Below are 25,179 nucleotides of genomic sequence, written 5' to 3'. Positions count from 1 at the left end.
GGCGACCTGTCGGGGGGTCAGGTGTTGGGGAAAATCACCCAGAAATCTCTGGGGCTGAGCAGCAAAGAGGGACTGTCGTTCTTCTCCTTCCCCGGCGTGAGCAGCCCCAACCGCTTCAAGCAGCTGTACAGGAGCCGCATGAACAGCGTGGAGCTGACCGAGGAGGAGAAGGCGGCCGTGCTGGAGGAGGCTGTGGAAGCTTTCGAGCTGAACATCCAGGTGAGGCAACAAGATTCCGGGTCAGAGGCCGGTGACCGCCCGGTGAGAGTGCAATAAACTCCCTACGCGTCAGCCGAAACGGGAACTGAAACTGTATGTTTGCAGAGCAAGCATGTTGAAACTTGGTGATTTGACCAAAAGATGTTTATTTTTTTTTTCCTTCCTTTTCCCTATTAGGTTTTTGATGACTTGCAGAAAATGCTGAGCATCGCCGCAGAAACGGACCAATCAAAGAGCGGCGTGGGAGCCGCCAGGTTCGCGGCATCTCCCGTCCTGCAGCTCGCAGTGGGACTGTGTGTTGCCCTGGCAACTGTTGGGGCTGCAATGTATGGGAAGTAGTAATGTGGATTTCGTAGTCAGTATGCACGCAGAGCACTTTATGCACTTTAATGAAATGAAATGACGGTGTCCAAAGTGTGGCTCAGGGACCACTTTTGGCCCTTAAAATTATTTTGTTTGGGCCCTGACCACAAGTCAAAAGATTTGACCCCCACAAATCTGGATTTTTTTTTTCTCTTTTATTAAGGCCCTTTTTGTTTTGGATCTATAAAGATATACCGATTTTATACAAATTTTGTTTATTGTCAAGCAGGTGAAAAAAAAAAACATTTTTTTTGTCAGTTTTAATTTAATGTATTTTGTGGCCCCTCTAGTAGTTTAGTCTTTTTTTTTCTTTTTTTTTTACCCCTTGGCAAAAATTTTGGAGACGATTGAAGTTTTTATGCGACGTAAACAGAACAGAAACTTCTTGCCATGTACGTTTTTACAAAGGTTGTGATTGTCTTTCAAACTTTAAATTTGTCTTCTTGTAAACAAACTTTAATGTTCTTTGTTGGGATTTAATGTAATTAATCAACAAAGTAGTGTATAACTGTGAAATGTAATAAGAAATGATTTATGGTTTTGAAATGAGTTTAAAATAAAAATCTTAAAATAAAAATGGTGTTCTGCACTTTTTACCGCACTCTTTGACAGAGACTACTGGCACTAATTGGCTGGACCTCTAATGAATTAAGTCAGTTTTATTAGGAATGAATATTTTTGCACTGATTTTACACTACATATTTTTTATTCATCATTATGTTGCACAAATCTGTTTTTTGAAATAATTGTCAAAATTTTTTGATTATTATTGTTTTGTGAAATTTTTTTAAAAATCCAATGGGTTGAATGATACTGAAAGACACGAACATCCAATTAAATTCACTGACGTTTCTGGTTCAATGTGAAATTCTCAATGAAAGATGTTTCTATGGAAATCCATGTACACTCTAATTTGATAAATGCCCAAAAAACAAACAAATCGGTGCCGTCGAATCGTGTGCATTCAACTTTATTTAAACAGAATCTTCATCTCAACAGCGACATCTTTAATCCATTATCTTGGTACTAAACTGTGATAAATGTTATTTTCAGAATCCATCCTCAATTTCTCAAAACAACGCAGAACAAAAACTATTTACATAAACAAACAGAGCAGAGCCGAGGCTCCTCTACTTGACCCGGTAGAGGACCTTCCTCTGCATGCGGTGCTGCAGCTCGCCTCTCCTCAGCATCAGGTGGAGGACCTTGTAGATGGTGTGCTCAGGGTACTTCTGCAAAAGCGAGAGAAAAGAGAAAAGAATGAGCAGTGGGGGATTTGGAAAAGACAAAAATACATTTGTTATGCAGTTCTCAATCTGCCGATACCGATGTTGGTGTCGGTATATCGTTCATTTCTAATGTTTATAAAAATAAAATTGGATATTGATTTGTGAATTTTTGTTGTACAAAAAGTGACTAATATCAGTCGATGAAAGCCGATCTATTGTGCAACTTTTCCATAACTTTTCTGGTGGCGGGTCGTATTCCGTGTTAATGTGTGAGTTTTGAACGCCAGCTGACCTGCTTGGTGAAGTCCTGGACGATGCTGTGCTCGGACACCTGGGAGCCGATGGCGAAGCGTCTCTTGAGCTGCTTCTCGACACGGGACAGCATTTCCTGGTCTTCCTGTGAGGTGAATCCCTCCACCCCTGGTTCAACAGCGAGAAAACGTTTCAAACAATCGATCTTGGTGAAGATCGGCGGCCGAACGCCGCAAACGTCCGGCTGCGCAAGGCCTCACCGGAGAGACTGCCGGACAGCGCCGCGTCCAGCGTGGACACCTGGAAGAGCCTCAGGGCCTCGTCCACTTCTTCTTCTCCTGCCACGGCCTGCAGCTTCATCTTAGCCAGAGACTCGGCAATGCGGACGATGGCCTCCAGCTGCCTGTTGGGTAAGACAATCGGGAGAATGTTACCAAAAAAAAAAAAAAAAAAAAATTATATATATAAATATATATATATATATATATATATATATATAAAAACAGAATGCGCTAGAAAGGTCACGCACCTGACGGTGATGGGGATGGAGGGCCGCTTGTTTGACTCCCTCTCGTGGTCCCTCGCGCCGCTCCTCATCACCACGTATCGGTTTTTCAGCTTCTCAGCAGCCGCCGCCGACAACCGAGGGCCGCATTTACTGCCAAACACACATAGACACCGACACTTTACGTTCTCCGTGTGGCTGGCGGGGGCGTAACTCACTCAGACAGACACGGTGCAGGGAGCGCTCACGTTCTGGCGTAGGCGATGTACTTCTTGAACGTGGCCAGAGGAATCTCGCCCTCCACACCTTCCGTTTGCGTCTGGGCGCTCAGGTGGACGTTCATGACGTGGCGAGCCAGAGTCTGCAGTCGAAGTCAGAGTGAGACTGATGGTGATGGTCAAAAGTTTACATTCACTGTGGGATGAAGGACCATCATCTAAGTGTCCTCAGTGACACAGTAAAACGGGTCTCTTTTCAGGGTCTAACACCTAAACTGTTAGCAAAAATGTCTGCATCTCCATTGACCGTGGAATTGAATAAATTGAAATTACGAAAATGAGGTTGCTTAACAGAATCACAGCAATTTTGTTTTTGCAATATGACGAGGTGTTTTTTTTATTTTTTTTTGGCCATATCAAAATGTATTTATTTCGCTAATCTTTTTTTGCATCACACGGGCCTGGAACCGGATGTTACTACTGGAGGAAATGACGAAGAAGACGACAGGAAGATGATGTTTTTTAGTGACTTATTGCGTGAACAAACTTATTCACGTTAGGTTTTAATTGCGTTTCTAATTTAACAGAAACAACACAATTGTAAAATTGTGGGGGGGGTTTTTCACATTAGCAGGACATCGGACATTTGTAACAGAAACGCAGCGCTCACCATGTCCCTCTGCTGGTCGTGTTGGTCCTTGATGATGAAGATCATGTCGAAGCGAGACAAGATGGTCGGCATGAAGTCGATGTTGTCCTCGCCCTTCGTGTCGTCCCAGCGACCGAACACAGAGTTGGCGGCGGCGAGCACCGAGCAGCGCGAGTTCAGGGTGGTGGTGATACCGGCCTGGGAGGAGCACAGATGTCAAGTTACCACGGCAACCCTTTCCCCTCTCAACGGCGGTTTTGTATTTTAACCCGTAGTCTCCGATTAAACACCTTAGCGATGGAGATGGTCTGCTGCTCCATGGCCTCGTGGATCGCCACTCGGTCGTCTTCTCTCATCTGGGAGACAAAAACACAACTTTCACTTTTCCCCAAACATTGGACGTCATAAAAATGACTTCATAGAAATATTTAACGGTGGCTGCTGTGGAATAAGGCAGCATACAATGTGCAGTGTGGGATGATTTGCTGACTGATCCCCAACGTGACATGAGACTTTTTCACAAACACTTTTAACTCAATATAAAACTGATATAGATTTAAAAAAAAGAACATAGCTTATTTAAATTAAGCACCAAAAATATTTAATTATCAAAAAACATCTTAAATCTATGGAAGAGGATTAGGGCCACTATAAGAAGAGAAGAAGAAAAAAAATAACTCTGGCTTTAATCTGAGATCAAGTCAGAATTTCGACAATTAAAGTAAAAAAAATGTCAGAATTCCAAAAGAAAGTCAGAATCTGAGATTAAAGTCGTTTTTTCCAGTGGCTCTAATCTTCTTCCGTATGAGTCCACTTACTTTATTCTATTAAACTTAAAATTGTCATGTTACACTCAAACATCCACTAGACTTACTTTTATTGAGTGCTAGTAAAACCTTCACTGAGTCAGCTGATAATCAACCACCTTTCTCAATTAAAAAAACCCCAAAAGTTTATGAGAAAAGTGATGAAAGTAAGTTTCCTGTTTTGCTCCATTCTGGCTCAAACATAAGAACTGCACCAGAACTCGTTTGCGCCTTACCTTGTCGAACTCGTCGATGCAGACGACTCCCCCGTCGGCCAGCACCATGGCGCCGCCCTCCATGATGAATCCTCGGGTGGCGGGGTCCCTCAGCACGGAGGCCGTCAGCCCGGCGGCGCTGCTGCCTTTCCCGGACGTGTAAACCTGCAGGGGCCACAGAGACGCAGAGGCTCAGTCTCGCATCGCTCATCCTTCCCGGTCCTGTTGCGGCGCCGCGGAAACGACGGCTACCCCGATCGGTGCGCATCTCTCCACGAACTTCAGCAGCTGAGACTTGGCCGTGCCGGGGTCTCCCAGCATGAGCAGGTTGATGTCGCCCCTGCGAGTCAGGCCGTCGGGCAGCCTGGAGGAGACGACACCGAGACGGTCAAACGCGGAGAGAAGCCGGACCCCGAAGCAAAGCGGGGAGGAGGACGGGGTCGGGCTTCTCACCTCTTCCTGGAGCCGCCGAACAGCAGGCAGGTGATGGCTTTCTTCAGGTCGTCGCTGCCGTAAATGGACGGAGCCACGGAGCTCGCCAGGGAGCTGTAGATGCCGGGAGAGGCGGCAAGCGACCGGAGCTGCTCCTCCTCCTGTGGAGACACCGAGCCGGTGGCGCCACGGCCTGGAGCAGGACGAAGATAAAATACAATTTAGAGGGAATTGAGAGAACAAAAAAACAAAAAACAACAAAAAAAGAAGATGATGTGGTATGCAGAAATTCATCCAAAGCATTTCAAAAGTTTTGTAAAATAGATGGTGCACCGATTCTGATTGTGGCCAATGCCGATTTTTTTTTTTTTTCTTTGTAATGTTGCCAAGTTGGCAATAGTTGGGGGGTGTGGGGGAGGGGGCCCTCACTGGGCTCCAAAGGGAACAGTGGCTGATTTCCAGACCTTTGCAGGGGTCGAGAAAATCGGTTTCTCGCCAAAGTATCGGTCGATCTCCCAAAAGTTAAGGAAATCTGGGCCGATTTAATTGGTGCGCTCCTACTGAAAATCCTCCAACTTTCACTTTTTCAAAACTTATAACCACAGATTTCAGTTCATGTTTGGGAGTAAAACGCGTGTAGCTGGTGGTTGGCGTGGCGATGAACTCACCTGCTCCCTCCGTGTCCATCTGAATGCCGACCACTCGCAGGTAGGACGAGCGAATCCCCACACCGACGCCCTTCTCTTTGACTGATTTCTTGGGAGCGGCCACCTTTTTGATGGAGTAGATCCCCATGATGGTCACCCTGTTGCCGGGCACCACCCGGTCGCACAAATACCTGGGGGAAAACAAGGAAAGAAAAGAAAAAAGAAAAACATTGAACCTGCTTCTGCAGGACACGTTGCCTCGGATGTAACCGCAGCGATAAGCCGCCGGCGCCCCCTACCGGTCGCAGTACAGCTGCATGTGACGGGGCATCTCCCCGTGCGGCACGGCGTCCGGCGCCTCCTGCAGGCGCAGCGTCTGGAAGTCCACACAGACGCAGCGGTCTGGGATGATGAAGTACGGGTCCACGGGGCACTTCACCCCGCCGGCGTTTTCACTGAGCACAGACAGACAGAGAGAGAGAGAGAGTTTAGCGACGTTTAGCGTGAGGCGCAGCTGGAAGGGGTCTCTCTCTCTCTCTCTCTCTCTCTCGCCCGCCCCCAAGCCTGAACTCACCTGTTGCACTTGCGCGGCAGAGCGTAGCCCTGCAGGCCCGGTGGCAGCGGGATGTTGGGCAGGACGCCGCGGCAACCGCGGCACTGCAGGCACACCTTGGTGGCCTTCGCCTTGACGGCCGTGGCCGAGATGACGATGCCGTGCACCTTCACCAGGCGGGACACCTGCTCCGACTGACACAGGAGGATTTCATGATTAAAGGGGCGTGATACAGGCATTTTTTCGTACGATATTACTGAACTGATGCGATTTCGCTAAGAAGAATGTTGTTAGTTTCAATAAACAGTGTCTCTATAAAGTCTTAAGGGGATAGTATTTTGTGTTTTCCATCGTATCAGTTTCCAGCACAATTGAGTAACTGTGTTACTTTCAGTAGTTAGAAAAACGCTGTATATGTCAAATATGACTTAAAAAAAATTTGAATTTGTAATTTAATGCCTTGAAATTGGGCCTCCGTCTCTTTAAGAAGCTCCTGCTCTTTCTGAGCCTCCAACTTCAGGAAGTCATCACAACATGGCTCCTCTGTTAACCCTTTAACAGCGTATTTACCGGCGTTTCACTAAGAAGTAGCTCCTATAATGAGCTCAGCAGAAGTGTTTGCTAATTGCTACTGGCTAGTTTGAAGGAGCAGGGTAGAGACATTGCAGAGAACGGCTGCTCTGTGAGACAGAAACTTGGAAACTGCAACTCTCTGAGGAGGAGCCTTTTCAAATTTGGGGCTAGGTCCTTGCAGGCGTTTTGCACAGCTGAATGGTTGCCATGGAGATTAAAGGATTTCTCAAACACGCATGAAAGAATCAAGGCAACACTCCAGGTATGTTTTTGGTGAGAGAATAACATTTTTACATGATGTAAAGCTCAAAGAAGTAGATTTTACATAATACTGACCCTTTAAAGTCACCTTTTAAGATTTTTTTTTTAAATCAAACCAAATAATCTTTGATAAAAACCTTGAGGCTGCGAATGGAAGCGTGATGGGCGTCGCTCTTCAGCATGACCTGGATGTCCTGCACTGTTTCCTCGCCAACGGGCCGGGGACGGGTCACCTCATCCGCTACCTCTTTGGCAGCTTCCTCCAGCTGCAATTTAAAGAAGAAAAAAAAATTTAATCAATGTGAGGAGAAAGAAATCGCTGTGATGTAAAAAAAAAAAATTAAAATAAGAACGGACCAGGGGCAGATTCTCAGTGGGCAGCTTGTAAAGGCAGTCGGACAAATCTTCGTCGAAGCTGGCAAGGTCCTCCATCTCCACCTCCACCCAGAACTCCCCCAGGGTGTAGTGCCGCTTCAGCTCATCCCTGGTTTATGAAGTCCGTTAAAAACACTCAGGATTATTTCTGTTGTGAAGCAGTTGTTTCTATAACAACCACATTCTTATTGGCATTACCACATTTCCACAAATGCTTTCTGTCCTTAAAAGAAGTCCAGATTTAATGACTTCACAATCAATGGTGGTTCTGAAAGTGGCTTTGGGTATTTGGAAAAACTACCCCCTGCTGAAAATGAAGCTGAAGTTGGCTTCTGATTGCAACTAAAGGGCAATTCCACCTAATTTTTCACTACTAGACAAAGTCTGAAGTGTCTAAGTATTTCAGTTGTTAAACTAGAACAGACTAAAGCCACTCGAGGCAGTGAAAAATAGGTGTAATGGCTATTTAGTTGAAATCGGAAGCCAACTTCGGCTTAGTCTGCTGAAGTGGATCAAAGACAGATTTTTTTTTTTTTTTCTTTCTTTTGTCCTGATCCAGAACAGGTCTGTCACAAAGAATGCCTCCTAATTCCTTCTTAAACCTTATTTCTTCACCTAAACATCCAACAATGCCTAACTTTGTAAGTTTACAATAAATATCTACAGAAAAGTCAATTTAACAAGAGTTTGCGATTGCATTATTGTTATTTTGATGATTTGCTTTGCCACAATATTCACCTGTATTTGTACGTAAAGCCGGTCCGGTCGGTTCCCACTCGGAACTGGCGCAGGAACTCGCGGAACCTCTTCTTGATCTGGACGCGTTTCTGTCCGCCTTCGTCCCCGCCGGGAGCCTCTCCTCTTCCGAAGTTGTCGCTGTAGTAAACCCCGGGGTCGTCGAAGCCAGACATCCTGCGGTGAGCTCGGTGAACGCAGCGGCGACAGTAAAACAGAGTTAAGAAATAATAATCCGAAGAGAGGAACCGAAGCCAGGCGACCAGGCTGGACAGATGGGGGAGTTTCGCGGGAAACAACTGAGTGACTTCCTGTCGACTTTCCCGCGAACCGCTTTCACCAACGCGCCTCTGCTGCCCGCTGATTGGTGGAAACAAACGGCGCCTTTTTCTATTGGTTAAAAAAAAAAGTGTAACGGAAGGCGCGTCATGAGGCGGGAGGAGGGGTTTAACAAGGATGGCGCGAAATAGACAACGAAAGGGGCGGAGCTACAGACCAGCACGTGCTCAAGGAGATAAAGGTGAAAAAGATCCGAGTTAACTTTTAGTTGATGTATTTATTTCTGGTCTTGCTCTTTCTCTTCATAGTTTTGGAAATGTTTTTCAGCTTTTTGACTTCTACTTGTATTGAACCGCATCTCTCCCTTTGCTTTGAACTTATATTATTTCACTGACAACAGAAAAACTATTTTAAATTATTTAAACTTAGCCAAATTAAATAATCACAAATGCCGTTTCACTAATCATAAATCACTTGTTTACGTTTTTAAAACGAGGTCAAACAATATATCAAAACTATTAGATATTCCACCAAATACTTAAGCCATTGTAACCCCCAGTGGCTGCCATTGTACTACATTTCATTGTACTGTTTGCATTTTTTCCCTCAAGCTTCTTTAAGGTCAATTTTATTTCAGCTGATTTAGTTCAAGGTCATACTTTTTACATTTGAGTGATATCATTACTACTCTTGAGGAATGTCTCTGATACTCTGTTACTTCACTAAATGAAAAACAGACATGTTTTAACCAAAAATGAAGCAGATCCAGATCTGCAGTTTATGTTACAGTGAGCCTAATTATTCTATTATTACTTTTTGGTTTTGGAATTAAAAAAACTGACTTTGCACAAAATTTTATGTTTTCCTGACTCATTACATATTTTTTTTACAAATTAAATCAGATGTTCTGATCAGCTGTTTTGCCACATTTTTCAGTCTCATTTGAATCTTCCAGCTGCTGCTAAAGGGTCATTTCGCAGACTTTTACAAGATGTGCAGAGCGTTTGAAAACAAAGAAACACCTAAAACTACAGAAGTTTGTGACATAAACGTACGTAATAAAAAGTATCAGTATCAGTATTTGGTGGTATTGATATTAGACCAATACAAAAGTACGCAGAATCGCAAATCTCTGCTTGATAATTCAATGATATGTTTTCCTGTACTGAAGCAGAAGCAGCTAACAAAAAAAAACATTTTTAAAATTCAAAAGACAAGTTTATTGTTTTGGCATAAAACAACCTATTAAGTCATTATTATATTAGCTGTCAAACATCACTAACAATCACTCAAAAATCACATTCACGGATCCCAGAGAAACATTCTCTCTCTTATAAGACATAATGCAGCAGAAGTTGGATTTTCAGCCCTTACTGTTACAAATATAAACACCTACGCTCCGGCAGAAACACAAAAAGGTAACATTCATTCTCATCGACCTGCAGGCGTAACTAATGTCTCCGTCAGTAACAGGCAGCGTGAGCGGTTTGCTCCTCTTCCTCCTTCAGGAGATGACGCCGTGTTTCCTTCCCGTCTGGATGAAAGCGTCCACGCAGTGGTCGATGTCGTCGTCGGTGTGGGCCGCCGAAATCTGAACCCGAATTCTGGCTTTGCCCTTGGGCACCACCGGGTAGGAGAAGCCGATCACGTAGATCCCTGCGGGAGGAGGAAGAGGAGGAAGACGGGTCGTCAGCCGAGGTTCTGCGTCAGCGCCCACCCGCTGTGGGTTTCGCCTCGGGTGGTTCCACTCACCGTGCTTCAGCATGTCGTCGGCCATCAGAGAGGCCAGCCGGGCGTCGCCCAGCATCACGGGGCAGATGGGGTGGGAGGAGCCTGCGATGGTGAAGCCCGCCTGCGTCATCTTGTTCCGGAACCTGATTGGACGATGATCAGAGGAGATTTAAAGATAAATATGTTGGGGAGATCGATTTTCTTAATTGGGCTGATACTAAAATGTCTACCTTCAGGCATGAAAATCAGCAAATCCCCTTTTTGTTGACAATACTCACTCCAATGTTGCCAGTCAAGAAAATATAATAAAAAAATGGTATTATCAGGATAGGACTGGGCAAGAAATAGATTTTAGCGATTAATCGAATTTTTGGGTTTCAATCTTTTCTTATTTTTTCAGGGAAAATTTAGATTTTTTTTTCCATTAATGCTCTCTTTGTGTTTCCATAGTTCAGAGTGATGTCAGTAGGCCTGTCACAATAAAGTTTTTTGGATGATAAATTGGCCCAGACGTTACCGCGATAAACAATAATATTGTTGTTTTGAGACCATGTTCAAGTATAATTATGCTAGTGGCATAATGCAAGAACACATTCTCAAAGATCAATGGACTTTAAATTATTATGAACATCTAACATCACAATAAAGTCGAAATAACACAAGAATAAAGTCATAAACTAAAGTTTCATGAGAACTCAAACAAGAAAAATAATTTCTTATTGAATGGAATCATCAAAGTCTTTTCGATATTAGCGGAATATTGACAAAGTTTTGCTCACATTTGCGATGGAAACGCAGCTAAAAATGGAGGAGAAGTTGTCATAATGTCTGCAGGTTCAAAACGCACCTCATGGTTTTGGCCGTCATGCTCTGTGCGATTTCGTTGGAGGCGAGCAGCAGCTCCACGGCGCGGGTGGCGCAGCCCACCACGGCAGGCGGGAGGGCGTTGGAGAACAGGTAGGGCCGGGAGCGCTGCCGGAGAAGGTCAATGAGGGGCTTGGGGCCGACTGTGTAGCCACCTGAGGGAGAAGACATGGCAAAAGAGTTTTAGAATTTCTGTTCACGAAAAAACTCCCCCCCGCCCCCCAAAAAAACAATCCACGTATTTTTTAAGCTAACGGGTTCAAGTGATGCCAACTCCCACCAGCAGGAGGCAGCGGCTCTTATTTATACAACACTGCTGAGTCAGCCTCACTTGATGTTTGAGTTTACATTTAATTGTGATCCCAGCCTCCAGTCTTCCCATTTTTCAACATATTTAAACAAAATCTGTTTATAATTTTCATGCAGTGGAGAAACTTAAATGTCCACAGTGAAGCAGACGTACCTGCTGCTCCTCCCAAAGCTTTTCCCAGAGTGGAGTTCACAATCTGAACTCTGTCCGTCACTCCCAGGAGCTCGTCTGTCCCTCTGCACACCAAAACACGGTCGTTTAGTCGCCTTTCAGTGACAAATCTCCCCCAAAAAATGACTCAAATTCTCAATATTTCCATTTTTTTTTCTTCCAAACAGAGCAAAGCATGATTCCAAGTGTCTGAATCTTCAGCAGCTGCGCATCTCAGTTGATTTTATTTGTGCCTCACCTGCCCCGGGGCCCCAGGAAACCGGTGGCGTGGCATTCGTCTATGAACACCATGGCCCCGTACTGCTCGGCGAGGTCGCAGATTCCGCGCAGCGGAGCCACGTCTCCGTCCATGGAGAAGACGCCGTCTGTCACCACCAGGCGCATCCGAGAAGACTGAGGAGGGAAAACACACGAGAGCCTCGGGATCACGTGTCGGAGTCGAGGCTGGAGGGCCAGATACGGCCTGCCGCAGCTTTTTACGTGGCCCTCTGGACTCCAGATGACATCGGTCGCTTCGGTTTTACACGATTCTGCGACCGTGGAAATTCATGCAAAATCTTTCATATTTTTTTCACGTTAATGCATAACTGACTTTTTTGTTTTGTTTCAATTATTTTTAGTTTTTATGCATCTCAAGCACACTTGAATTAATAAGCTGCAAGATCAGTGGGGAAAAAAATACAAAAAAAGGTGAAATTAGATAATTACACAAGATCAGGTTTGACATAATTCAGCCATTTTCATAAATTGTTTTCAAAAACTACCACTTGTGACTTCGGTCTAAAGGTTATTCATTCCTTTATGAAAATATATCAAATCAATCATAAACCATTTTTGAGTTGTGACCTTTTTTTCCCCCACCACCAATACTACACTAAGTAGATATTTATCTTTTTGTTTCTAGTTCAAGTTAATTCAAGTTACCAAGGTAACGTAACTAAGTTGCACTTTTTTCTTTTTCTTTTTTTGCAAAAATGGTAAAAACATTGGGCTTAAGTAATGCCAACTCCCGCCTGCAGGTGGTAGTGTTTCTTTTATAAAACTGCTGCCTCAACCTCACTTGATGTCAAGTTATAGTCGTGGTGTTTGACAATACCATAAAATCTAAAACCATAAAATAAGTGCAAATATTGCAAAATTCCTCGTGAATATTTCTAAATTAGCATACAATAAAAAAATAAAAAAATAAAAAAGAATTAAAATAAACAATCAAAATCCTGGAGGGACTGATCAGTGTGAAAGATGTTCAATATTATTTTAAGAAGTACTCATCGAATTTAGAGACAGCCATTTATTCCTATTTGAACCGTTCTTTAAAGGGTTTTATCAATATATTCTGGCATCTTAAGACACACCTGAGCCTCTTTGAGCTTGACCTCCAGGTCACTGAGGTCCATGTGTTTGTAGCGCAGCCTCTTGGCCCGGCACAGGCGGATCCCGTCGATGATGGAGGCGTGGTTGAGCTCGTCCGACAGCACGGCGTCGTCGGGGCCCAGCAGGACCTGCGAGAGGTTAGTTCACGTTGACTGACCACAGAGGGCAATGCTTCTTTTTTGTTGTTTTTCTTTTTGTTTCTGGCAGCGGCGAGTAGACGTACTTCAAACAGCCCGGCGTTGGCGTCGAAACAGCTGGCGTACAGGATGCAGTCCTCCCGCTCATGAAACTCGGCCAGCTTCTGCTCCAGATTTTTATGCAGATTCTTTAAAGAAGAGAAGAAAAAAAAAGCTGTTTTACAGTTATGAAACCAAACGGCGACCTGGCAAAAATAACAGCCACAAACTTAAACATCATAGGGATTTGCCAAATTTGCTGTAAAAATATAAATCAACAAATTACTAAATAAATAAATTGCTTCAGATTCATTGTAATACAGACTGCTACAGGATATTCCCTTCCAATGTTATTGCATCACCATCTGCAATAACTAAGAATCTTGAATTAAAATTNAATCTGCCGATACCGATGTTGGTGTTGGTATATCGTACATTTCTAATGTTTATAAAAATAAAATTGGATATTGATTTGTGAATTTTTGTTGTACAAAAAGTGACTAATATCAGTCGATGAAAGCCGATCTATTGTGCAACTTTTCCATAACTTTTCTGGTGGCGGGTCGTATTCCGTGTTAATGTGTGAGTTTTGAACGCCAGCTGACCTGCTTGGTGAAGTCCTGGACGATGCTGTGCTCGGACACCTGGGAGCCGATGGCGAAGCGTCTCTTGAGCTGCTTCTCGACACGGGACAGCATTTCCTGGTCTTCCTGTGAGGTGAATCCCTCCACCCCTGGTTCAACAGCGAGAAAACGTTTCAAACAATCGATCTTGGTGAAGATCGGCGGCCGAACGCCGCAAACGTCCGGCTGCGCAAGGCCTCACCGGAGAGACTGCCGGACAGCGCCGCGTCCAGCGTGGACACCTGGAAGAGCCTCAGGGCCTCGTCCACTTCTTCTTCTCCTGCCACGGCCTGCAGCTTCATCTTAGCCAGAGACTCGGCAATGCGGACGATGGCCTCCAGCTGCCTGTTGGGTAAGACAATCGGGAGAATGTTACCAAAAAAAAAAAAAAAAAAAAATTATATATATAAATATATATATATATATATATATATATATATAAAAACAGAATGCGCTAGAAAGGTCACGCACCTGACGGTGATGGGGATGGAGGGCCGCTTGTTTGACTCCCTCTCGTGGTCCCTCGCGCCGCTCCTCATCACCACGTATCGGTTTTTCAGCTTCTCAGCAGCCGCCGCCGACAACCGAGGGCCGCATTTACTGCCAAACACACATAGACACCGACACTTTACGTTCTCCGTGTGGCTGGCGGGGGCGTAACTCACTCAGACAGACACGGTGCAGGGAGCGCTCACGTTCTGGCGTAGGCGATGTACTTCTTGAACGTGGCCAGAGGAATCTCGCCCTCCACACCTTCCGTTTGCGTCTGGGCGCTCAGGTGGACGTTCATGACATGGCGAGCCAGAGTCTGCAGTCGAAGTCAGAGTGAGACTGATGGTGATGGTCAAAAGTTTACATTCACTGTGGGATGAAGGACCATCATCTAAGTGTCCTCAATGACGCAGTGAAACGGGTCTCTTTTCAGGGTCTAATACCTCAACTGTTAGCAAAAATGTCTGCATCTCCATTGACCGTGGAATTGAATAAATTGAAATTACGAAAATGAGTTTGCTTAACAGAATCACAGCAATTTTGTTTTTGCAATATGACGAGGTGTTTATTTATTTTTTTGGCCATATCAAAATGTATTTATTTCGCTAATCTTTTTTTGCATCACACGGGCCTGGAACCGGATGTTACTACTGGAGGAAATGACGAAGAAGACGACAGGAAGATGATGTTTTTTAGTGACTTATTGCGTGAACAAACTTATTCACGTTAGGTTTTAATTGCGTTTCTAATTTAACAGAAACAACACAATTGTAAAATTGTGGGGGGGGTTTTCACATTAGCAGGACATCGGACATTTGCAACAGAAACGCAGCGCTCACCATGTCCCTCTGCTGGTCGTGTTGGTCCTTGATGATGAAGATCATGTCGAAGCGAGACAAGATGGTCGGCATGAAGTCGATGTTGTCCTCGCCCTTCGTGTCGTCCCAGCGACCGAACACAGAGTTGGCGGCGGCGAGCACCGAGCAGCGCGAGTTCAGGGTGGTGGTGATACCGGCCTGGGAGGAGCACAGATGTCAAGTTACCACGGCAACCCTTTCCCCTCTCAACGGCGGTTTTGTATTTTAACCCGTAGTCTCCGATTAAACACCTTAGCGATGGAGATGGTCTGCTGCTCCATGGCCTCGTGGATCGCCACTCGGTCGTCTTCTCTCATCTGGGAGACAAAAACACAACTTTCACTTTTCCCCAAACATTGGACGTCATAAAAATGACTTCATAGAAATATTTAACGGTGGCTGCTGTGGAATAAGGCAGCATACAATGTGCAGTGTGGGATGATTTGCTGACTGATCCCCAACGTGACATGAGACTTTTTCACAAACACTTTTAACTCAATATAAAACTGATATAGATTTAAAAAAAAGAACATAGCTTATTTAAATTAAGCACCAAAAATATTTAATTATCAAAAAACATCTTAAATCTATGGAAGAGGATTAGGGCCACTATAAGAAGAGAAGAAGAAAAAAAATAACTCTGGCTTTAATCTGAGATCAAGTCAGAATTTCGACAATTAAAGTAAAAAAAATGTCAGAATTCCAAAAGAAAGTCAGAATCTGAGATTAAAGTCGTTTTTTCCAGTGGCTCTAATCTTCTTCCGTATGAGTCCACTTACTTTATTCTATTAAACTTAAAATTGTCATGTTACACTCAAACATCCACTAGACTTACTTTTATTGAGTGCTAGTAAAACCTTCACTGAGTCAGCTGATAATCAACCACCTTTCTCAATTAAAAAAACCCCAAAAGTTTATGAGAAAAGTGATGAAAGTAAGTTTCCTGTTTTGCTCCATTCTGGCTCAAACATAAGAACTGCACCAGAACTCGTTTGCGCCTTACCTTGTCGAACTCGTCGATGCAGACGACTCCCCCGTCGGCCAGCACCATGGCGCCGCCCTCCATGATGAATCCTCGGGTGGCGGGGTCCCTCAGCACGGAGGCCGTCAGCCCGGCGGCGCTGCTGCCTTTCCCGGACGTGTAAACCTGCAGGGGCCACAGAGACGCAGAGGCTCAGTCTCGCATCGCTCATCCTTCCCGGTCCTGTTGCGGCGCCGCGGAAACGACGGCTACCCCGATCGGTGCGCATCTCTCCACGAACTTCAGCAGCTGAGACTTGGCCGTGCCGGGGTCTCCCAGCATGAGCAGGTTGATGTCGCCCCTGCGAGTCAGGCCGTCGGGCAGCCTGGAGGAGACGACACCGAGACGGTCAAACGCGGAGAGAAGCCGGACCCCGAAGCAAAGCGGGGAGGAGGACGGGGTCGGGCTTCTCACCTCTTCCTGGAGCCGCCGAACAGCAGGCAGGTGATGGCTTTCTTCAGGTCGTCGCTGCCGTAAATGGACGGAGCCACGGAGCTCGCCAGGGAGCTGTAGATGCCGGGAGAGGCGGCAAGCGACCGGAGCTGCTCCTCCTCCTGTGGAGACACCGAGCCGGTGGCGCCACGGCCTGGAGCAGGACGAAGATAAAATACAATTTAGAGGGAATTGAGAGAACAAAAAAACAAAAAACAACAAAAAAAGAAGATGATGTGGTATGCAGAAATTCATCCAAAGCATTTCAAAAGTTTTGTAAAATAGATGGTGCACCGATTCTGATTGTGGCCAATGCCGATTTTTTTTTTTTTTCTTTGTAATGTTGCCAAGTTGGCAATAGTTGGGGGGTGTGGGGGAGGGGGCCCTCACTGGGCTCCAAAGGGAACAGTGGCTGATTTCCAGACCTTTGCAGGGGTCGAGAAAATCGGTTTCTCGCCAAAGTATCGGTCGATCTCCCAAAAGTTAAGGAAATCTGGGCCGATTTAATTGGTGCGCTCCTACTGAAAATCCTCCAACTTTCACTTTTTCAAAACTTATAACCACAGATTTCAGTTCATGTTTGGGAGTAAAACGCGTGTAGCTGGTGGTTGGCGTGGCGATGAACTCACCTGCTCCCTCCGTGTCCATCTGAATGCCGACCACTCGCAGGTAGGACGAGCGAATCCCCACACCGACGCCCTTCTCTTTGACTGATTTCTTGGGAGCGGCCACCTTTTTGATGGAGTAGATCCCCATGATGGTCACCCTGTTGCCGGGCACCACCCGGTCGCACAAATACCTGGGGGAAAACAAGGAAAGAAAAGAAAAAAGAAAAACATTGAACCTGCTTCTGCAGGACACGTTGCCTCGGATGTAACCGCAGCGATAAGCCGCCGGCGCCCCCTACCGGTCGCAGTACAGCTGCATGTGACGGGGCATCTCCCCGTGCGGCACGGCGTCCGGCGCCTCCTGCAGGCGCAGCGTCTGGAAGTCCACACAGACGCAGCGGTCTGGGATGATGAAGTACGGGTCCACGGGGCACTTCACCCCGCCGGCGTTTTCACTGAGCACAGACAGACAGAGAGAGAGAGAGAGTTTAGCGACGTTTAGCGTGAGGCGCAGCTGGAAGGGGTCTCTCTCTCTCTCTCTCTCTCTCTCGCCCGCCCCCAAGCCTGAACTCACCTGTTGCACTTGCGCGGCAGAGCGTAGCCCTGCAGGCCCGGTGGCAGCGGGATGTTGGGCAGGACGCCGCGGCAACCGCGGCACTGCAGGCACACCTTGGTGGCCTTCGCCTTGACGGCCGTGGCCGAGATGACGATGCCGTGCACCTTCACCAGGCGGGACACCTGCTCCGACTGACACAGGAGGATTTCATGATTAAAGGGGCGTGATACAGGCATTTTTTCGTACGATATTACTGAACTGATGCGATTTCGCTAAGAAGAATGTTGTTAGTTTCAATAAACAGTGTCTCTATAAAGTCTTAAGGGGATAGTATTTTGTGTTTTCCATCGTATCAGTTTCCAGCACAATTGAGTAACTGTGTTACTTTCAGTAGTTAGAAAAACGCTGTATATGTCAAATATGACTTAAAAAAAATTTGAATTTGTAATTTAATGCCTTGAAATTGGGCCTCCGTCTCTTTAAGAAGCTCCTGCTCTTTCTGAGCCTCCAACTTCAGGAAGTCATCACAACATGGCTCCTCTGTTAACCCTTTAACAGCGTATTTACCGGCGTTTCACTAAGAAGTAGCTCCTATAATGAGCTCAGCAGAAGTGTTTGCTAATTGCTACTGGCTAGTTTGAAGGAGCAGGGTAGAGACATTGCAGAGAACGGCTGCTCTGTGAGACAGAAACTTGGAAACTGCAACTCTCTGAGGAGGAGCCTTTTCAAATTTGGGGCTAGGTCCTTGCAGGCGTTTTGCACAGCTGAATGGTTGCCATGGAGATTAAAGGATTTCTCAAACACGCATGAAAGAATCAAGGCAACACTCCAGGTATGTTTTTGGTGAGAGAATAACATTTTTACATGATGTAAAGCTCAAAGAAGTAGATTTTACATAATACTGACCCTTTAAAGTCACCTTTTAAGATTTTTTTTTTAAATCAAACCAAATAATCTTTGATAAAAACCTTGAGGCTGCGAATGGAAGCGTGATGGGCGTCGCTCTTCAGCATGACCTGGATGTCCTGCACTGTTTCCTCGCCAACGGGCCGGGGACGGGTCACCTCATCCGCTACCTCTTTGGCAGCTTCCTCCAGCTGCAATTTAAAGAAGAAAAAAAAATTTAATCAATGTGAGGAGAAAGAAATCGCTGTGATGTAAAAAAAAAAAATTAAAATAAGAACGGACCAGGGGCAGATTCTCAGTGGGCAGCTTGTAAAGGCAGTCGGACAAATCTTCGTCGAAGCTGGCAAGGTCCTCCATCTCCACCTCCACCCAGAACTCCCCCAGGGTGTAGTGCCGCTTCAGCTCATCCCTGGTTTATGAAGTCCGTTAAAAACACTCAGGATTATTTCTGTTGTGAAGCAGTTGTTTCTATAACAACCACATTCTTATTGGCATTACCACATTTCCACAAATGCTTTCTGTCCTTAAAAGAAGTCCAGATTTAATGACTTCACAATCAATGGTGGTTCTGAAAGTGGCTTTGGGTATTTGGAAAAACTACCCCCTGCTGAAAATGAAGCTGAAGTTGGCTTCTGATTGCAACTAAAGGGCAATTCCACCTAATTTTTCACTACTAGACAAAGTCTGAAGTGTCTAAGTATTTCAGTTGTTAAACTAGAACAGACTAAAGCCACTCGAGGCAGTGAAAAATAGGTGTAATGGCTATTTAGTTGAAATCGGAAGCCAACTTCGGCTTAGTCTGCTGAAGTGGATCAAAGACAGATTTTTTTTTTTTTTTCTTTCTTTTGTCCTGATCCAGAACAGGTCTGTCACAAAGAATGCCTCCTAATTCCTTCTTAAACCTTATTTCTTCACCTAAACATCCAACAATGCCTAACTTTGTAAGTTTACAATAAATATCTACAGAAAAGTCAATTTAACAAGAGTTTGCGATTGCATTATTGTTATTTTGATGATTTGCTTTGCCACAATATTCACCTGTATTTGTACGTAAAGCCGGTCCGGTCGGTTCCCACTCGGAACTGGCGCAGGAACTCGCGGAACCTCTTCTTGATCTGGACGCGTTTCTGTCCGCCTTCGTCCCCGCCGGGAGCCTCTCCTCTTCCGAAGTTGTCGCTGTAGTAAACCCCGGGGTCGTCGAAGCCAGACATCCTGCGGTGAGCTCGGTGAACGCAGCGGCGACAGTAAAACAGAGTTAAGAAATAATAATCCGAAGAGAGGAACCGAAGCCAGGCGACCAGGCTGGACAGATGGGGGAGTTTCGCGGGAAACAACTGAGTGACTTCCTGTCGACTTTCCCGCGAACCGCTTTCACCAACGCGCCTCTGCTGCCCGCTGATTGGTGGAAACAAACGGCGCCTTTTTCTATTGGTTAAAAAAAAAAGTGTAACGGAAGGCGCGTCATGAGGCGGGAGGAGGGGTTTAACAAGGATGGCGCGAAATAGACAACGAAAGGGGCGGAGCTACAGACCAGCACGTGCTCAAGGAGATAAAGGTGAAAAAGATCCGAGTTAACTTTTAGTTGATGTATTTATTTCTGGTCTTGCTCTTTCTCTTCATAGTTTTGGAAATGTTTTTCAGCTTTTTGACTTCTACTTGTATTGAACCGCATCTCTCCCTTTGCTTTGAACTTATATTATTTCACTGACAACAGAAAAACTATTTTAAATTATTTAAACTTAGCCAAATTAAATAATCACAAATGCCGTTTCACTAATCATAAATCACTTGTTTACGTTTTTAAAACGAGGTCAAACAATATATCAAAACTATTAGATATTCCACCAAATACTTAAGCCATTGTAACCCCCAGTGGCTGCCATTGTACTACATTTCATTGTACTGTTTGCATTTTTTCCCTCAAGCTTCTTTAAGGTCAATTTTATTTCAGCTGATTTAGTTCAAGGTCATACTTTTTACATTTGAGTGATATCATTACTACTCTTGAGGAATGTCTCTGATACTCTGTTACTTCACTAAATGAAAAACAGACATGTTTTAACCAAAAATGAAGCAGATCCAGATCTGCAGTTTATGTTACAGTGAGCCTAATTATTCTATTATTACTTTTTGGTTTTGGAATTAAAAAAACTGACTTTGCACAAAATTTTATGTTTTCCTGACTCATTACATATTTTTTTTACAAATTAAATCAGATGTTCTGATCAGCTGTTTTGCCACATTTTTCAGTCTCATTTGAATCTTCCAGCTGCTGCTAAAGGGTCATTTCGCAGACTTTTACAAGATGTGCAGAGCGTTTGAAAACAAAGAAACACCTAAAACTACAGAAGTTTGTGACATAAACGTACGTAATAAAAAGTATCAGTATCAGTATTTGGTGGTATTGATATTAGACCAATACAAAAGTACGCAGAATCGCAAATCTCTGCTTGATAATTCAATGATATGTTTTCCTGTACTGAAGCAGAAGCAGCTAACAAAAAAAAACATTTTTAAAATTCAAAAGACAAGTTTATTGTTTTGGCATAAAACAACCTATTAAGTCATTATTATATTAGCTGTCAAACATCACTAACAATCACTCAAAAATCACATTCACGGATCCCAGAGAAACATTCTCTCTCTTATAAGACATAATGCAGCAGAAGTTGGATTTTCAGCCCTTACTGTTACAAATATAAACACCTACGCTCCGGCAGAAACACAAAAAGGTAACATTCATTCTCATCGACCTGCAGGCGTAACTAATGTCTCCGTCAGTAACAGGCAGCGTGAGCGGTTTGCTCCTCTTCCTCCTTCAGGAGATGACGCCGTGTTTCCTTCCCGTCTGGATGAAAGCGTCCACGCAGTGGTCGATGTCGTCGTCGGTGTGGGCCGCCGAAATCTGAACCCGAATTCTGGCTTTGCCCTTGGGCACCACCGGGTAGGAGAAGCCGATCACGTAGATCCCTGCGGGAGGAGGAAGAGGAGGAAGACGGGTCGTCAGCCGAGGTTCTGCGTCAGCGCCCACCCGCTGTGGGTTTCGCCTCGGGTGGTTCCACTCACCGTGCTTCAGCATGTCGTCGGCCATCAGAGAGGCCAGCCGGGCGTCGCCCAGCATCACGGGGCAGATGGGGTGGGAGGAGCCTGCGATGGTGAAGCCCGCCTGCGTCATCTTGTTCCGGAACCTGATTGGACGATGATCAGAGGAGATTTAAAGATAAATATGTTGGGGAGATCGATTTTCTTAATTGGGCTGATACTAAAATGTCTACCTTCAGGCATGAAAATCAGCAAATCCCCTTTTTGTTGACAATACTCACTCCAATGTTGCCAGTCAAGAAAATATAATAAAAAAATGGTATTATCAGGATAGGACTGGGCAAGAAATAGATTTTAGCGATTAATCGAATTTTTGGGTTTCAATCTTTTCTTATTTTTTCAGGGAAAATTTAGATTTTTTTTTCCATTAATGCTCTCTTTGTGTTTCCATAGTTCAGAGTGATGTCAGTAGGCCTGTCACAATAAAGTTTTTTGGATGATAAATTGGCCCAGACGTTACCGCGATAAACAATAATATTGTTGTTTTGAGACCATGTTCAAGTATAATTATGCTAGTGGCATAATGCAAGAACACATTCTCAAAGATCAATGGACTTTAAATTATTATGAACATCTAACATCACAATAAAGTCGAAATAACACAAGAATAAAGTCATAAACTAAAGTTTCATGAGAACTCAAACAAGAAAAATAATTTCTTATTGAATGGAATCATCAAAGTCTTTTCGATATTAGCGGAATATTGACAAAGTTTTGCTCACATTTGCGATGGAAACGCAGCTAAAAATGGAGGAGAAGTTGTCATAATGTCTGCAGGTTCAAAACGCACCTCATGGTTTTGGCCGTCATGCTCTGTGCGATTTCGTTGGAGGCGAGCAGCAGCTCCACGGCGCGGGTGGCGCAGCCCACCACGGCAGGCGGGAGGGCGTTGGAGAACAGGTAGGGCCGGGAGCGCTGCCGGAGAAGGTCAATGAGGGGCTTGGGGCCGACTGTGTAGCCACCTGAGGGAGAAGACATGGCAAAAGAGTTTTAGAATTTCTGTTCACGAAAAAACTCCCCCCCGCCCCCCAAAAAAACAATCCACGTATTTTTTAAGCTAACGGGTTCAAGTGATGCCAACTCCCACCAGCAGGAGGCAGCGGCTCTTATTTATACAACACTGCTGAGTCAGCCTCACTTGATGTTTGAGTTTACATTTAATTGTGATCCCAGCCTCCAGTCTTCCCATTTTTCAACATATTTAAACAAAATCTGTTTATAATTTTCATGCAGTGGAGAAACTTAAATGTCCACAGTGAAGCAGACGTACCTGCTGCTCCTCCCAAAGCTTTTCCCAGAGTGGAGTTCACAATCTGAACTCTGTCCGTCACTCCCAGGAGCTCGTCTGTCCCTCTGCACACCAAAACACGGTCGTTTAGTCGCCTTTCAGTGACAAATCTCCCCCAAAAAATGACTCAAATTCTCAATATTTCCATTTTTTTTTCTTCCAAACAGAGCAAAGCATGATTCCAAGTGTCTGAATCTTCAGCAGCTGCGCATCTCAGTTGATTTTATTTGTGCCTCACCTGCCCCGGGGCCCCAGGAAACCGGTGGCGTGGCATTCGTCTATGAACACCATGGCCCCGTACTGCTCGGCGAGGTCGCAGATTCCGCGCAGCGGAGCCACGTCTCCGTCCATGGAGAAGACGCCGTCTGTCACCACCAGGCGCATCCGAGAAGACTGAGGAGGGAAAACACACGAGAGCCTCGGGATCACGTGTCGGAGTCGAGGCTGGAGGGCCAGATACGGCCTGCCGCAGCTTTTTACGTGGCCCTCTGGACTCCAGATGACATCGGTCGCTTCGGTTTTACACGATTCTGCGACCGTGGAAATTCATGCAAAATCTTTCATATTTTTTTCACGTTAATGCATAACTGACTTTTTTGTTTTGTTTCAATTATTTTTAGTTTTTATGCATCTCAAGCACACTTGAATTAATAAGCTGCAAGATCAGTGGGGAAAAAAATACAAAAAAAGGTGAAATTAGATAATTACACAAGATCAGGTTTGACATAATTCAGCCATTTTCATAAATTGTTTTCAAAAACTACCACTTGTGACTTCGGTCTAAAGGTTATTCATTCCTTTATGAAAATATATCAAATCAATCATAAACCATTTTTGAGTTGTGACCTTTTTTTCCCCCACCACCAATACTACACTAAGTAGATATTTATCTTTTTGTTTCTAGTTCAAGTTAATTCAAGTTACCAAGGTAACGTAACTAAGTTGCACTTTTTTCTTTTTCTTTTTTTGCAAAAATGGTAAAAACATTGGGCTTAAGTAATGCCAACTCCCGCCTGCAGGTGGTAGTGTTTCTTTTATAAAACTGCTGCCTCAACCTCACTTGATGTCAAGTTATAGTCGTGGTGTTTGACAATACCATAAAATCTAAAACCATAAAATAAGTGCAAATATTGCAAAATTCCTCGTGAATATTTCTAAATTAGCATACAATAAAAAAATAAAAAAATAAAAAAGAATTAAAATAAACAATCAAAATCCTGGAGGGACTGATCAGTGTGAAAGATGTTCAATATTATTTTAAGAAGTACTCATCGAATTTAGAGACAGCCATTTATTCCTATTTGAACCGTTCTTTAAAGGGTTTTATCAATATATTCTGGCATCTTAAGACACACCTGAGCCTCTTTGAGCTTGACCTCCAGGTCACTGAGGTCCATGTGTTTGTAGCGCAGCCTCTTGGCCCGGCACAGGCGGATCCCGTCGATGATGGAGGCGTGGTTGAGCTCGTCCGACAGCACGGCGTCGTCGGGGCCCAGCAGGACCTGCGAGAGGTTAGTTCACGTTGACTGACCACAGAGGGCAATGCTTCTTTTTTGTTGTTTTTCTTTTTGTTTCTGGCAGCGGCGAGTAGACGTACTTCAAACAGCCCGGCGTTGGCGTCGAAACAGCTGGCGTACAGGATGCAGTCCTCCCGCTCATGAAACTCGGCCAGCTTCTGCTCCAGATTTTTATGCAGATTCTTTAAAGAAGAGAAGAAAAAAAAAGCTGTTTTACAGTTATGAAACCAAACGGCGACCTGGCAAAAATAACAGCCACAAACTTAAACATCATAGGGATTTGCCAAATTTGCTGTAAAAATATAAATCAACAAATTACTAAATAAATAAATTGCTTCAGATTCATTGTAATACAGACTGCTACAGGATATTCCCTTCCAATGATTATTGCATCACCATCTGCAATAACTAAGAATCTTGAATTAAAATTTGTTACACAATGTAATTTCTATGTCAAATCAATAAAATATTTTTGAATTTGAATGCAAAAACTGAAAACTTTGATTATACAGCGCAACATGAATCAATATTTATCATTTTTTCAACAGCATTAATAGTCATAAATTTCCATTTTATTTCCAATCTTGTTTTATTAATTTATTTTTTTCCTCACTTGCATCTTCTGTATTAATTTAATCTAAAAATTTATTTTCCGTCACATTTTATTTCAGAATTATTTTTTTCATATTCTGTATTTATTTTTTATTTACTGTCACTTAAAAAAAATAAATCATACATTGACTTATTTTCTTTAATATTTCCACTTTGCATGTTCTCCCTTCTTGTTTTCTCCTTTGTTTATTTACAGATTTTGTTATTATTATTATTATTATTATTATT

At 44.2% G+C, this 25,179-nt stretch overlaps 5 protein-coding genes across 5 annotated transcripts in view; 1 reads left to right on the top strand and 4 right to left on the bottom strand.

Moving 5' to 3' along the window:
• The window catches only part of hmox1a (heme oxygenase 1a), a 3,050-nt gene extending 2,225 nt beyond the window's left edge, over positions 1–825 (top strand). The window contains exons 5-6 of the mRNA XM_007560322.2: positions 1–219; positions 397–825. The exon at positions 1–219 is cut by the window's left edge and continues 10 nt beyond it. Coding sequence (XP_007560384.1) covers positions 1–219; positions 397–558 — 381 coding nt within the window. The 3' untranslated portion in view covers positions 559–825. The remainder of the gene's footprint in view (positions 220–396) is intronic.
• A 711-nt stretch (positions 826–1,536) lies between these two features.
• On the bottom strand, positions 1,537–8,460 carry mcm5 (minichromosome maintenance complex component 5). The gene is made up of 16 exons (XM_007560321.2): positions 8,036–8,460; positions 7,280–7,406; positions 7,060–7,188; positions 6,110–6,282; positions 5,835–5,990; positions 5,557–5,726; positions 4,910–5,081; positions 4,709–4,820; positions 4,478–4,621; positions 3,726–3,791; positions 3,457–3,633; positions 2,817–2,929; positions 2,593–2,721; positions 2,324–2,466; positions 2,104–2,231; positions 1,537–1,814 (listed from the first exon to the last, which is right to left on the bottom strand). Exons 1-16 carry the CDS (start codon positions 8,206–8,208, stop codon positions 1,713–1,715), a joined length of 2,214 nt encoding a protein of 737 aa, XP_007560383.1. The 5' UTR covers positions 8,209–8,460; the 3' UTR covers positions 1,537–1,712.
• Positions 8,461–9,507: 1,047 nt separating this feature from the next.
• LOC107837109 (2-amino-3-ketobutyrate coenzyme A ligase, mitochondrial-like) lies at positions 9,508–13,374 on the bottom strand. The gene is made up of 8 exons (XM_016675445.1): positions 13,348–13,374; positions 12,985–13,143; positions 12,743–12,889; positions 11,626–11,780; positions 11,370–11,452; positions 10,890–11,061; positions 10,064–10,185; positions 9,508–9,967 (listed from the first exon to the last, which is right to left on the bottom strand). The coding sequence occupies exons 1-8, from the start codon at positions 13,372–13,374 to the stop codon at positions 9,816–9,818; spliced, it is 1,017 nt and encodes a 338-aa protein (XP_016530931.1). The 3' UTR covers positions 9,508–9,815.
• A 138-nt stretch (positions 13,375–13,512) lies between these two features.
• On the bottom strand, positions 13,513–19,903 carry LOC103143710 (DNA replication licensing factor mcm5-like). The gene is made up of 15 exons (XM_016675444.1): positions 19,471–19,903; positions 18,715–18,841; positions 18,495–18,623; positions 17,545–17,717; positions 17,270–17,425; positions 16,992–17,161; positions 16,345–16,516; positions 16,144–16,255; positions 15,913–16,056; positions 15,161–15,226; positions 14,892–15,068; positions 14,256–14,368; positions 14,032–14,160; positions 13,763–13,905; positions 13,513–13,670 (listed from the first exon to the last, which is right to left on the bottom strand). Exons 1-15 carry the CDS (start codon positions 19,641–19,643, stop codon positions 13,513–13,515), a joined length of 2,142 nt encoding a protein of 713 aa, XP_016530930.1. The 5' UTR covers positions 19,644–19,903.
• A 1,039-nt stretch (positions 19,904–20,942) lies between these two features.
• LOC103143685 (2-amino-3-ketobutyrate coenzyme A ligase, mitochondrial) overlaps positions 20,943–25,179 on the bottom strand; it is an 8,037-nt gene continuing 3,800 nt past the window's right edge. Inside the window, exons 3-9 of the mRNA XM_007560319.2 lie at positions 24,420–24,521; positions 24,178–24,324; positions 23,061–23,215; positions 22,805–22,887; positions 22,325–22,496; positions 21,499–21,620; positions 20,943–21,402 (exon numbers count right to left, since the gene is read on the bottom strand). Coding sequence (XP_007560381.1) covers positions 21,251–21,402; positions 21,499–21,620; positions 22,325–22,496; positions 22,805–22,887; positions 23,061–23,215; positions 24,178–24,324; positions 24,420–24,521 — 933 coding nt within the window. The 3' untranslated portion in view covers positions 20,943–21,250. The remainder of the gene's footprint in view (positions 21,403–21,498; positions 21,621–22,324; positions 22,497–22,804; positions 22,888–23,060; positions 23,216–24,177; positions 24,325–24,419; positions 24,522–25,179) is intronic.

Source organism: Poecilia formosa, unplaced genomic scaffold, assembly GCF_000485575.1.
Source record: "Poecilia formosa unplaced genomic scaffold, Poecilia_formosa-5.1.2 Scaffold114, whole genome shotgun sequence".
Taxonomy (NCBI): domain Eukaryota; kingdom Metazoa; phylum Chordata; class Actinopteri; order Cyprinodontiformes; family Poeciliidae; genus Poecilia; species Poecilia formosa.
Note: the sequence above shows the minus strand (reverse complement) of the source record. Positions and strands in the feature narration are given on the sequence as shown.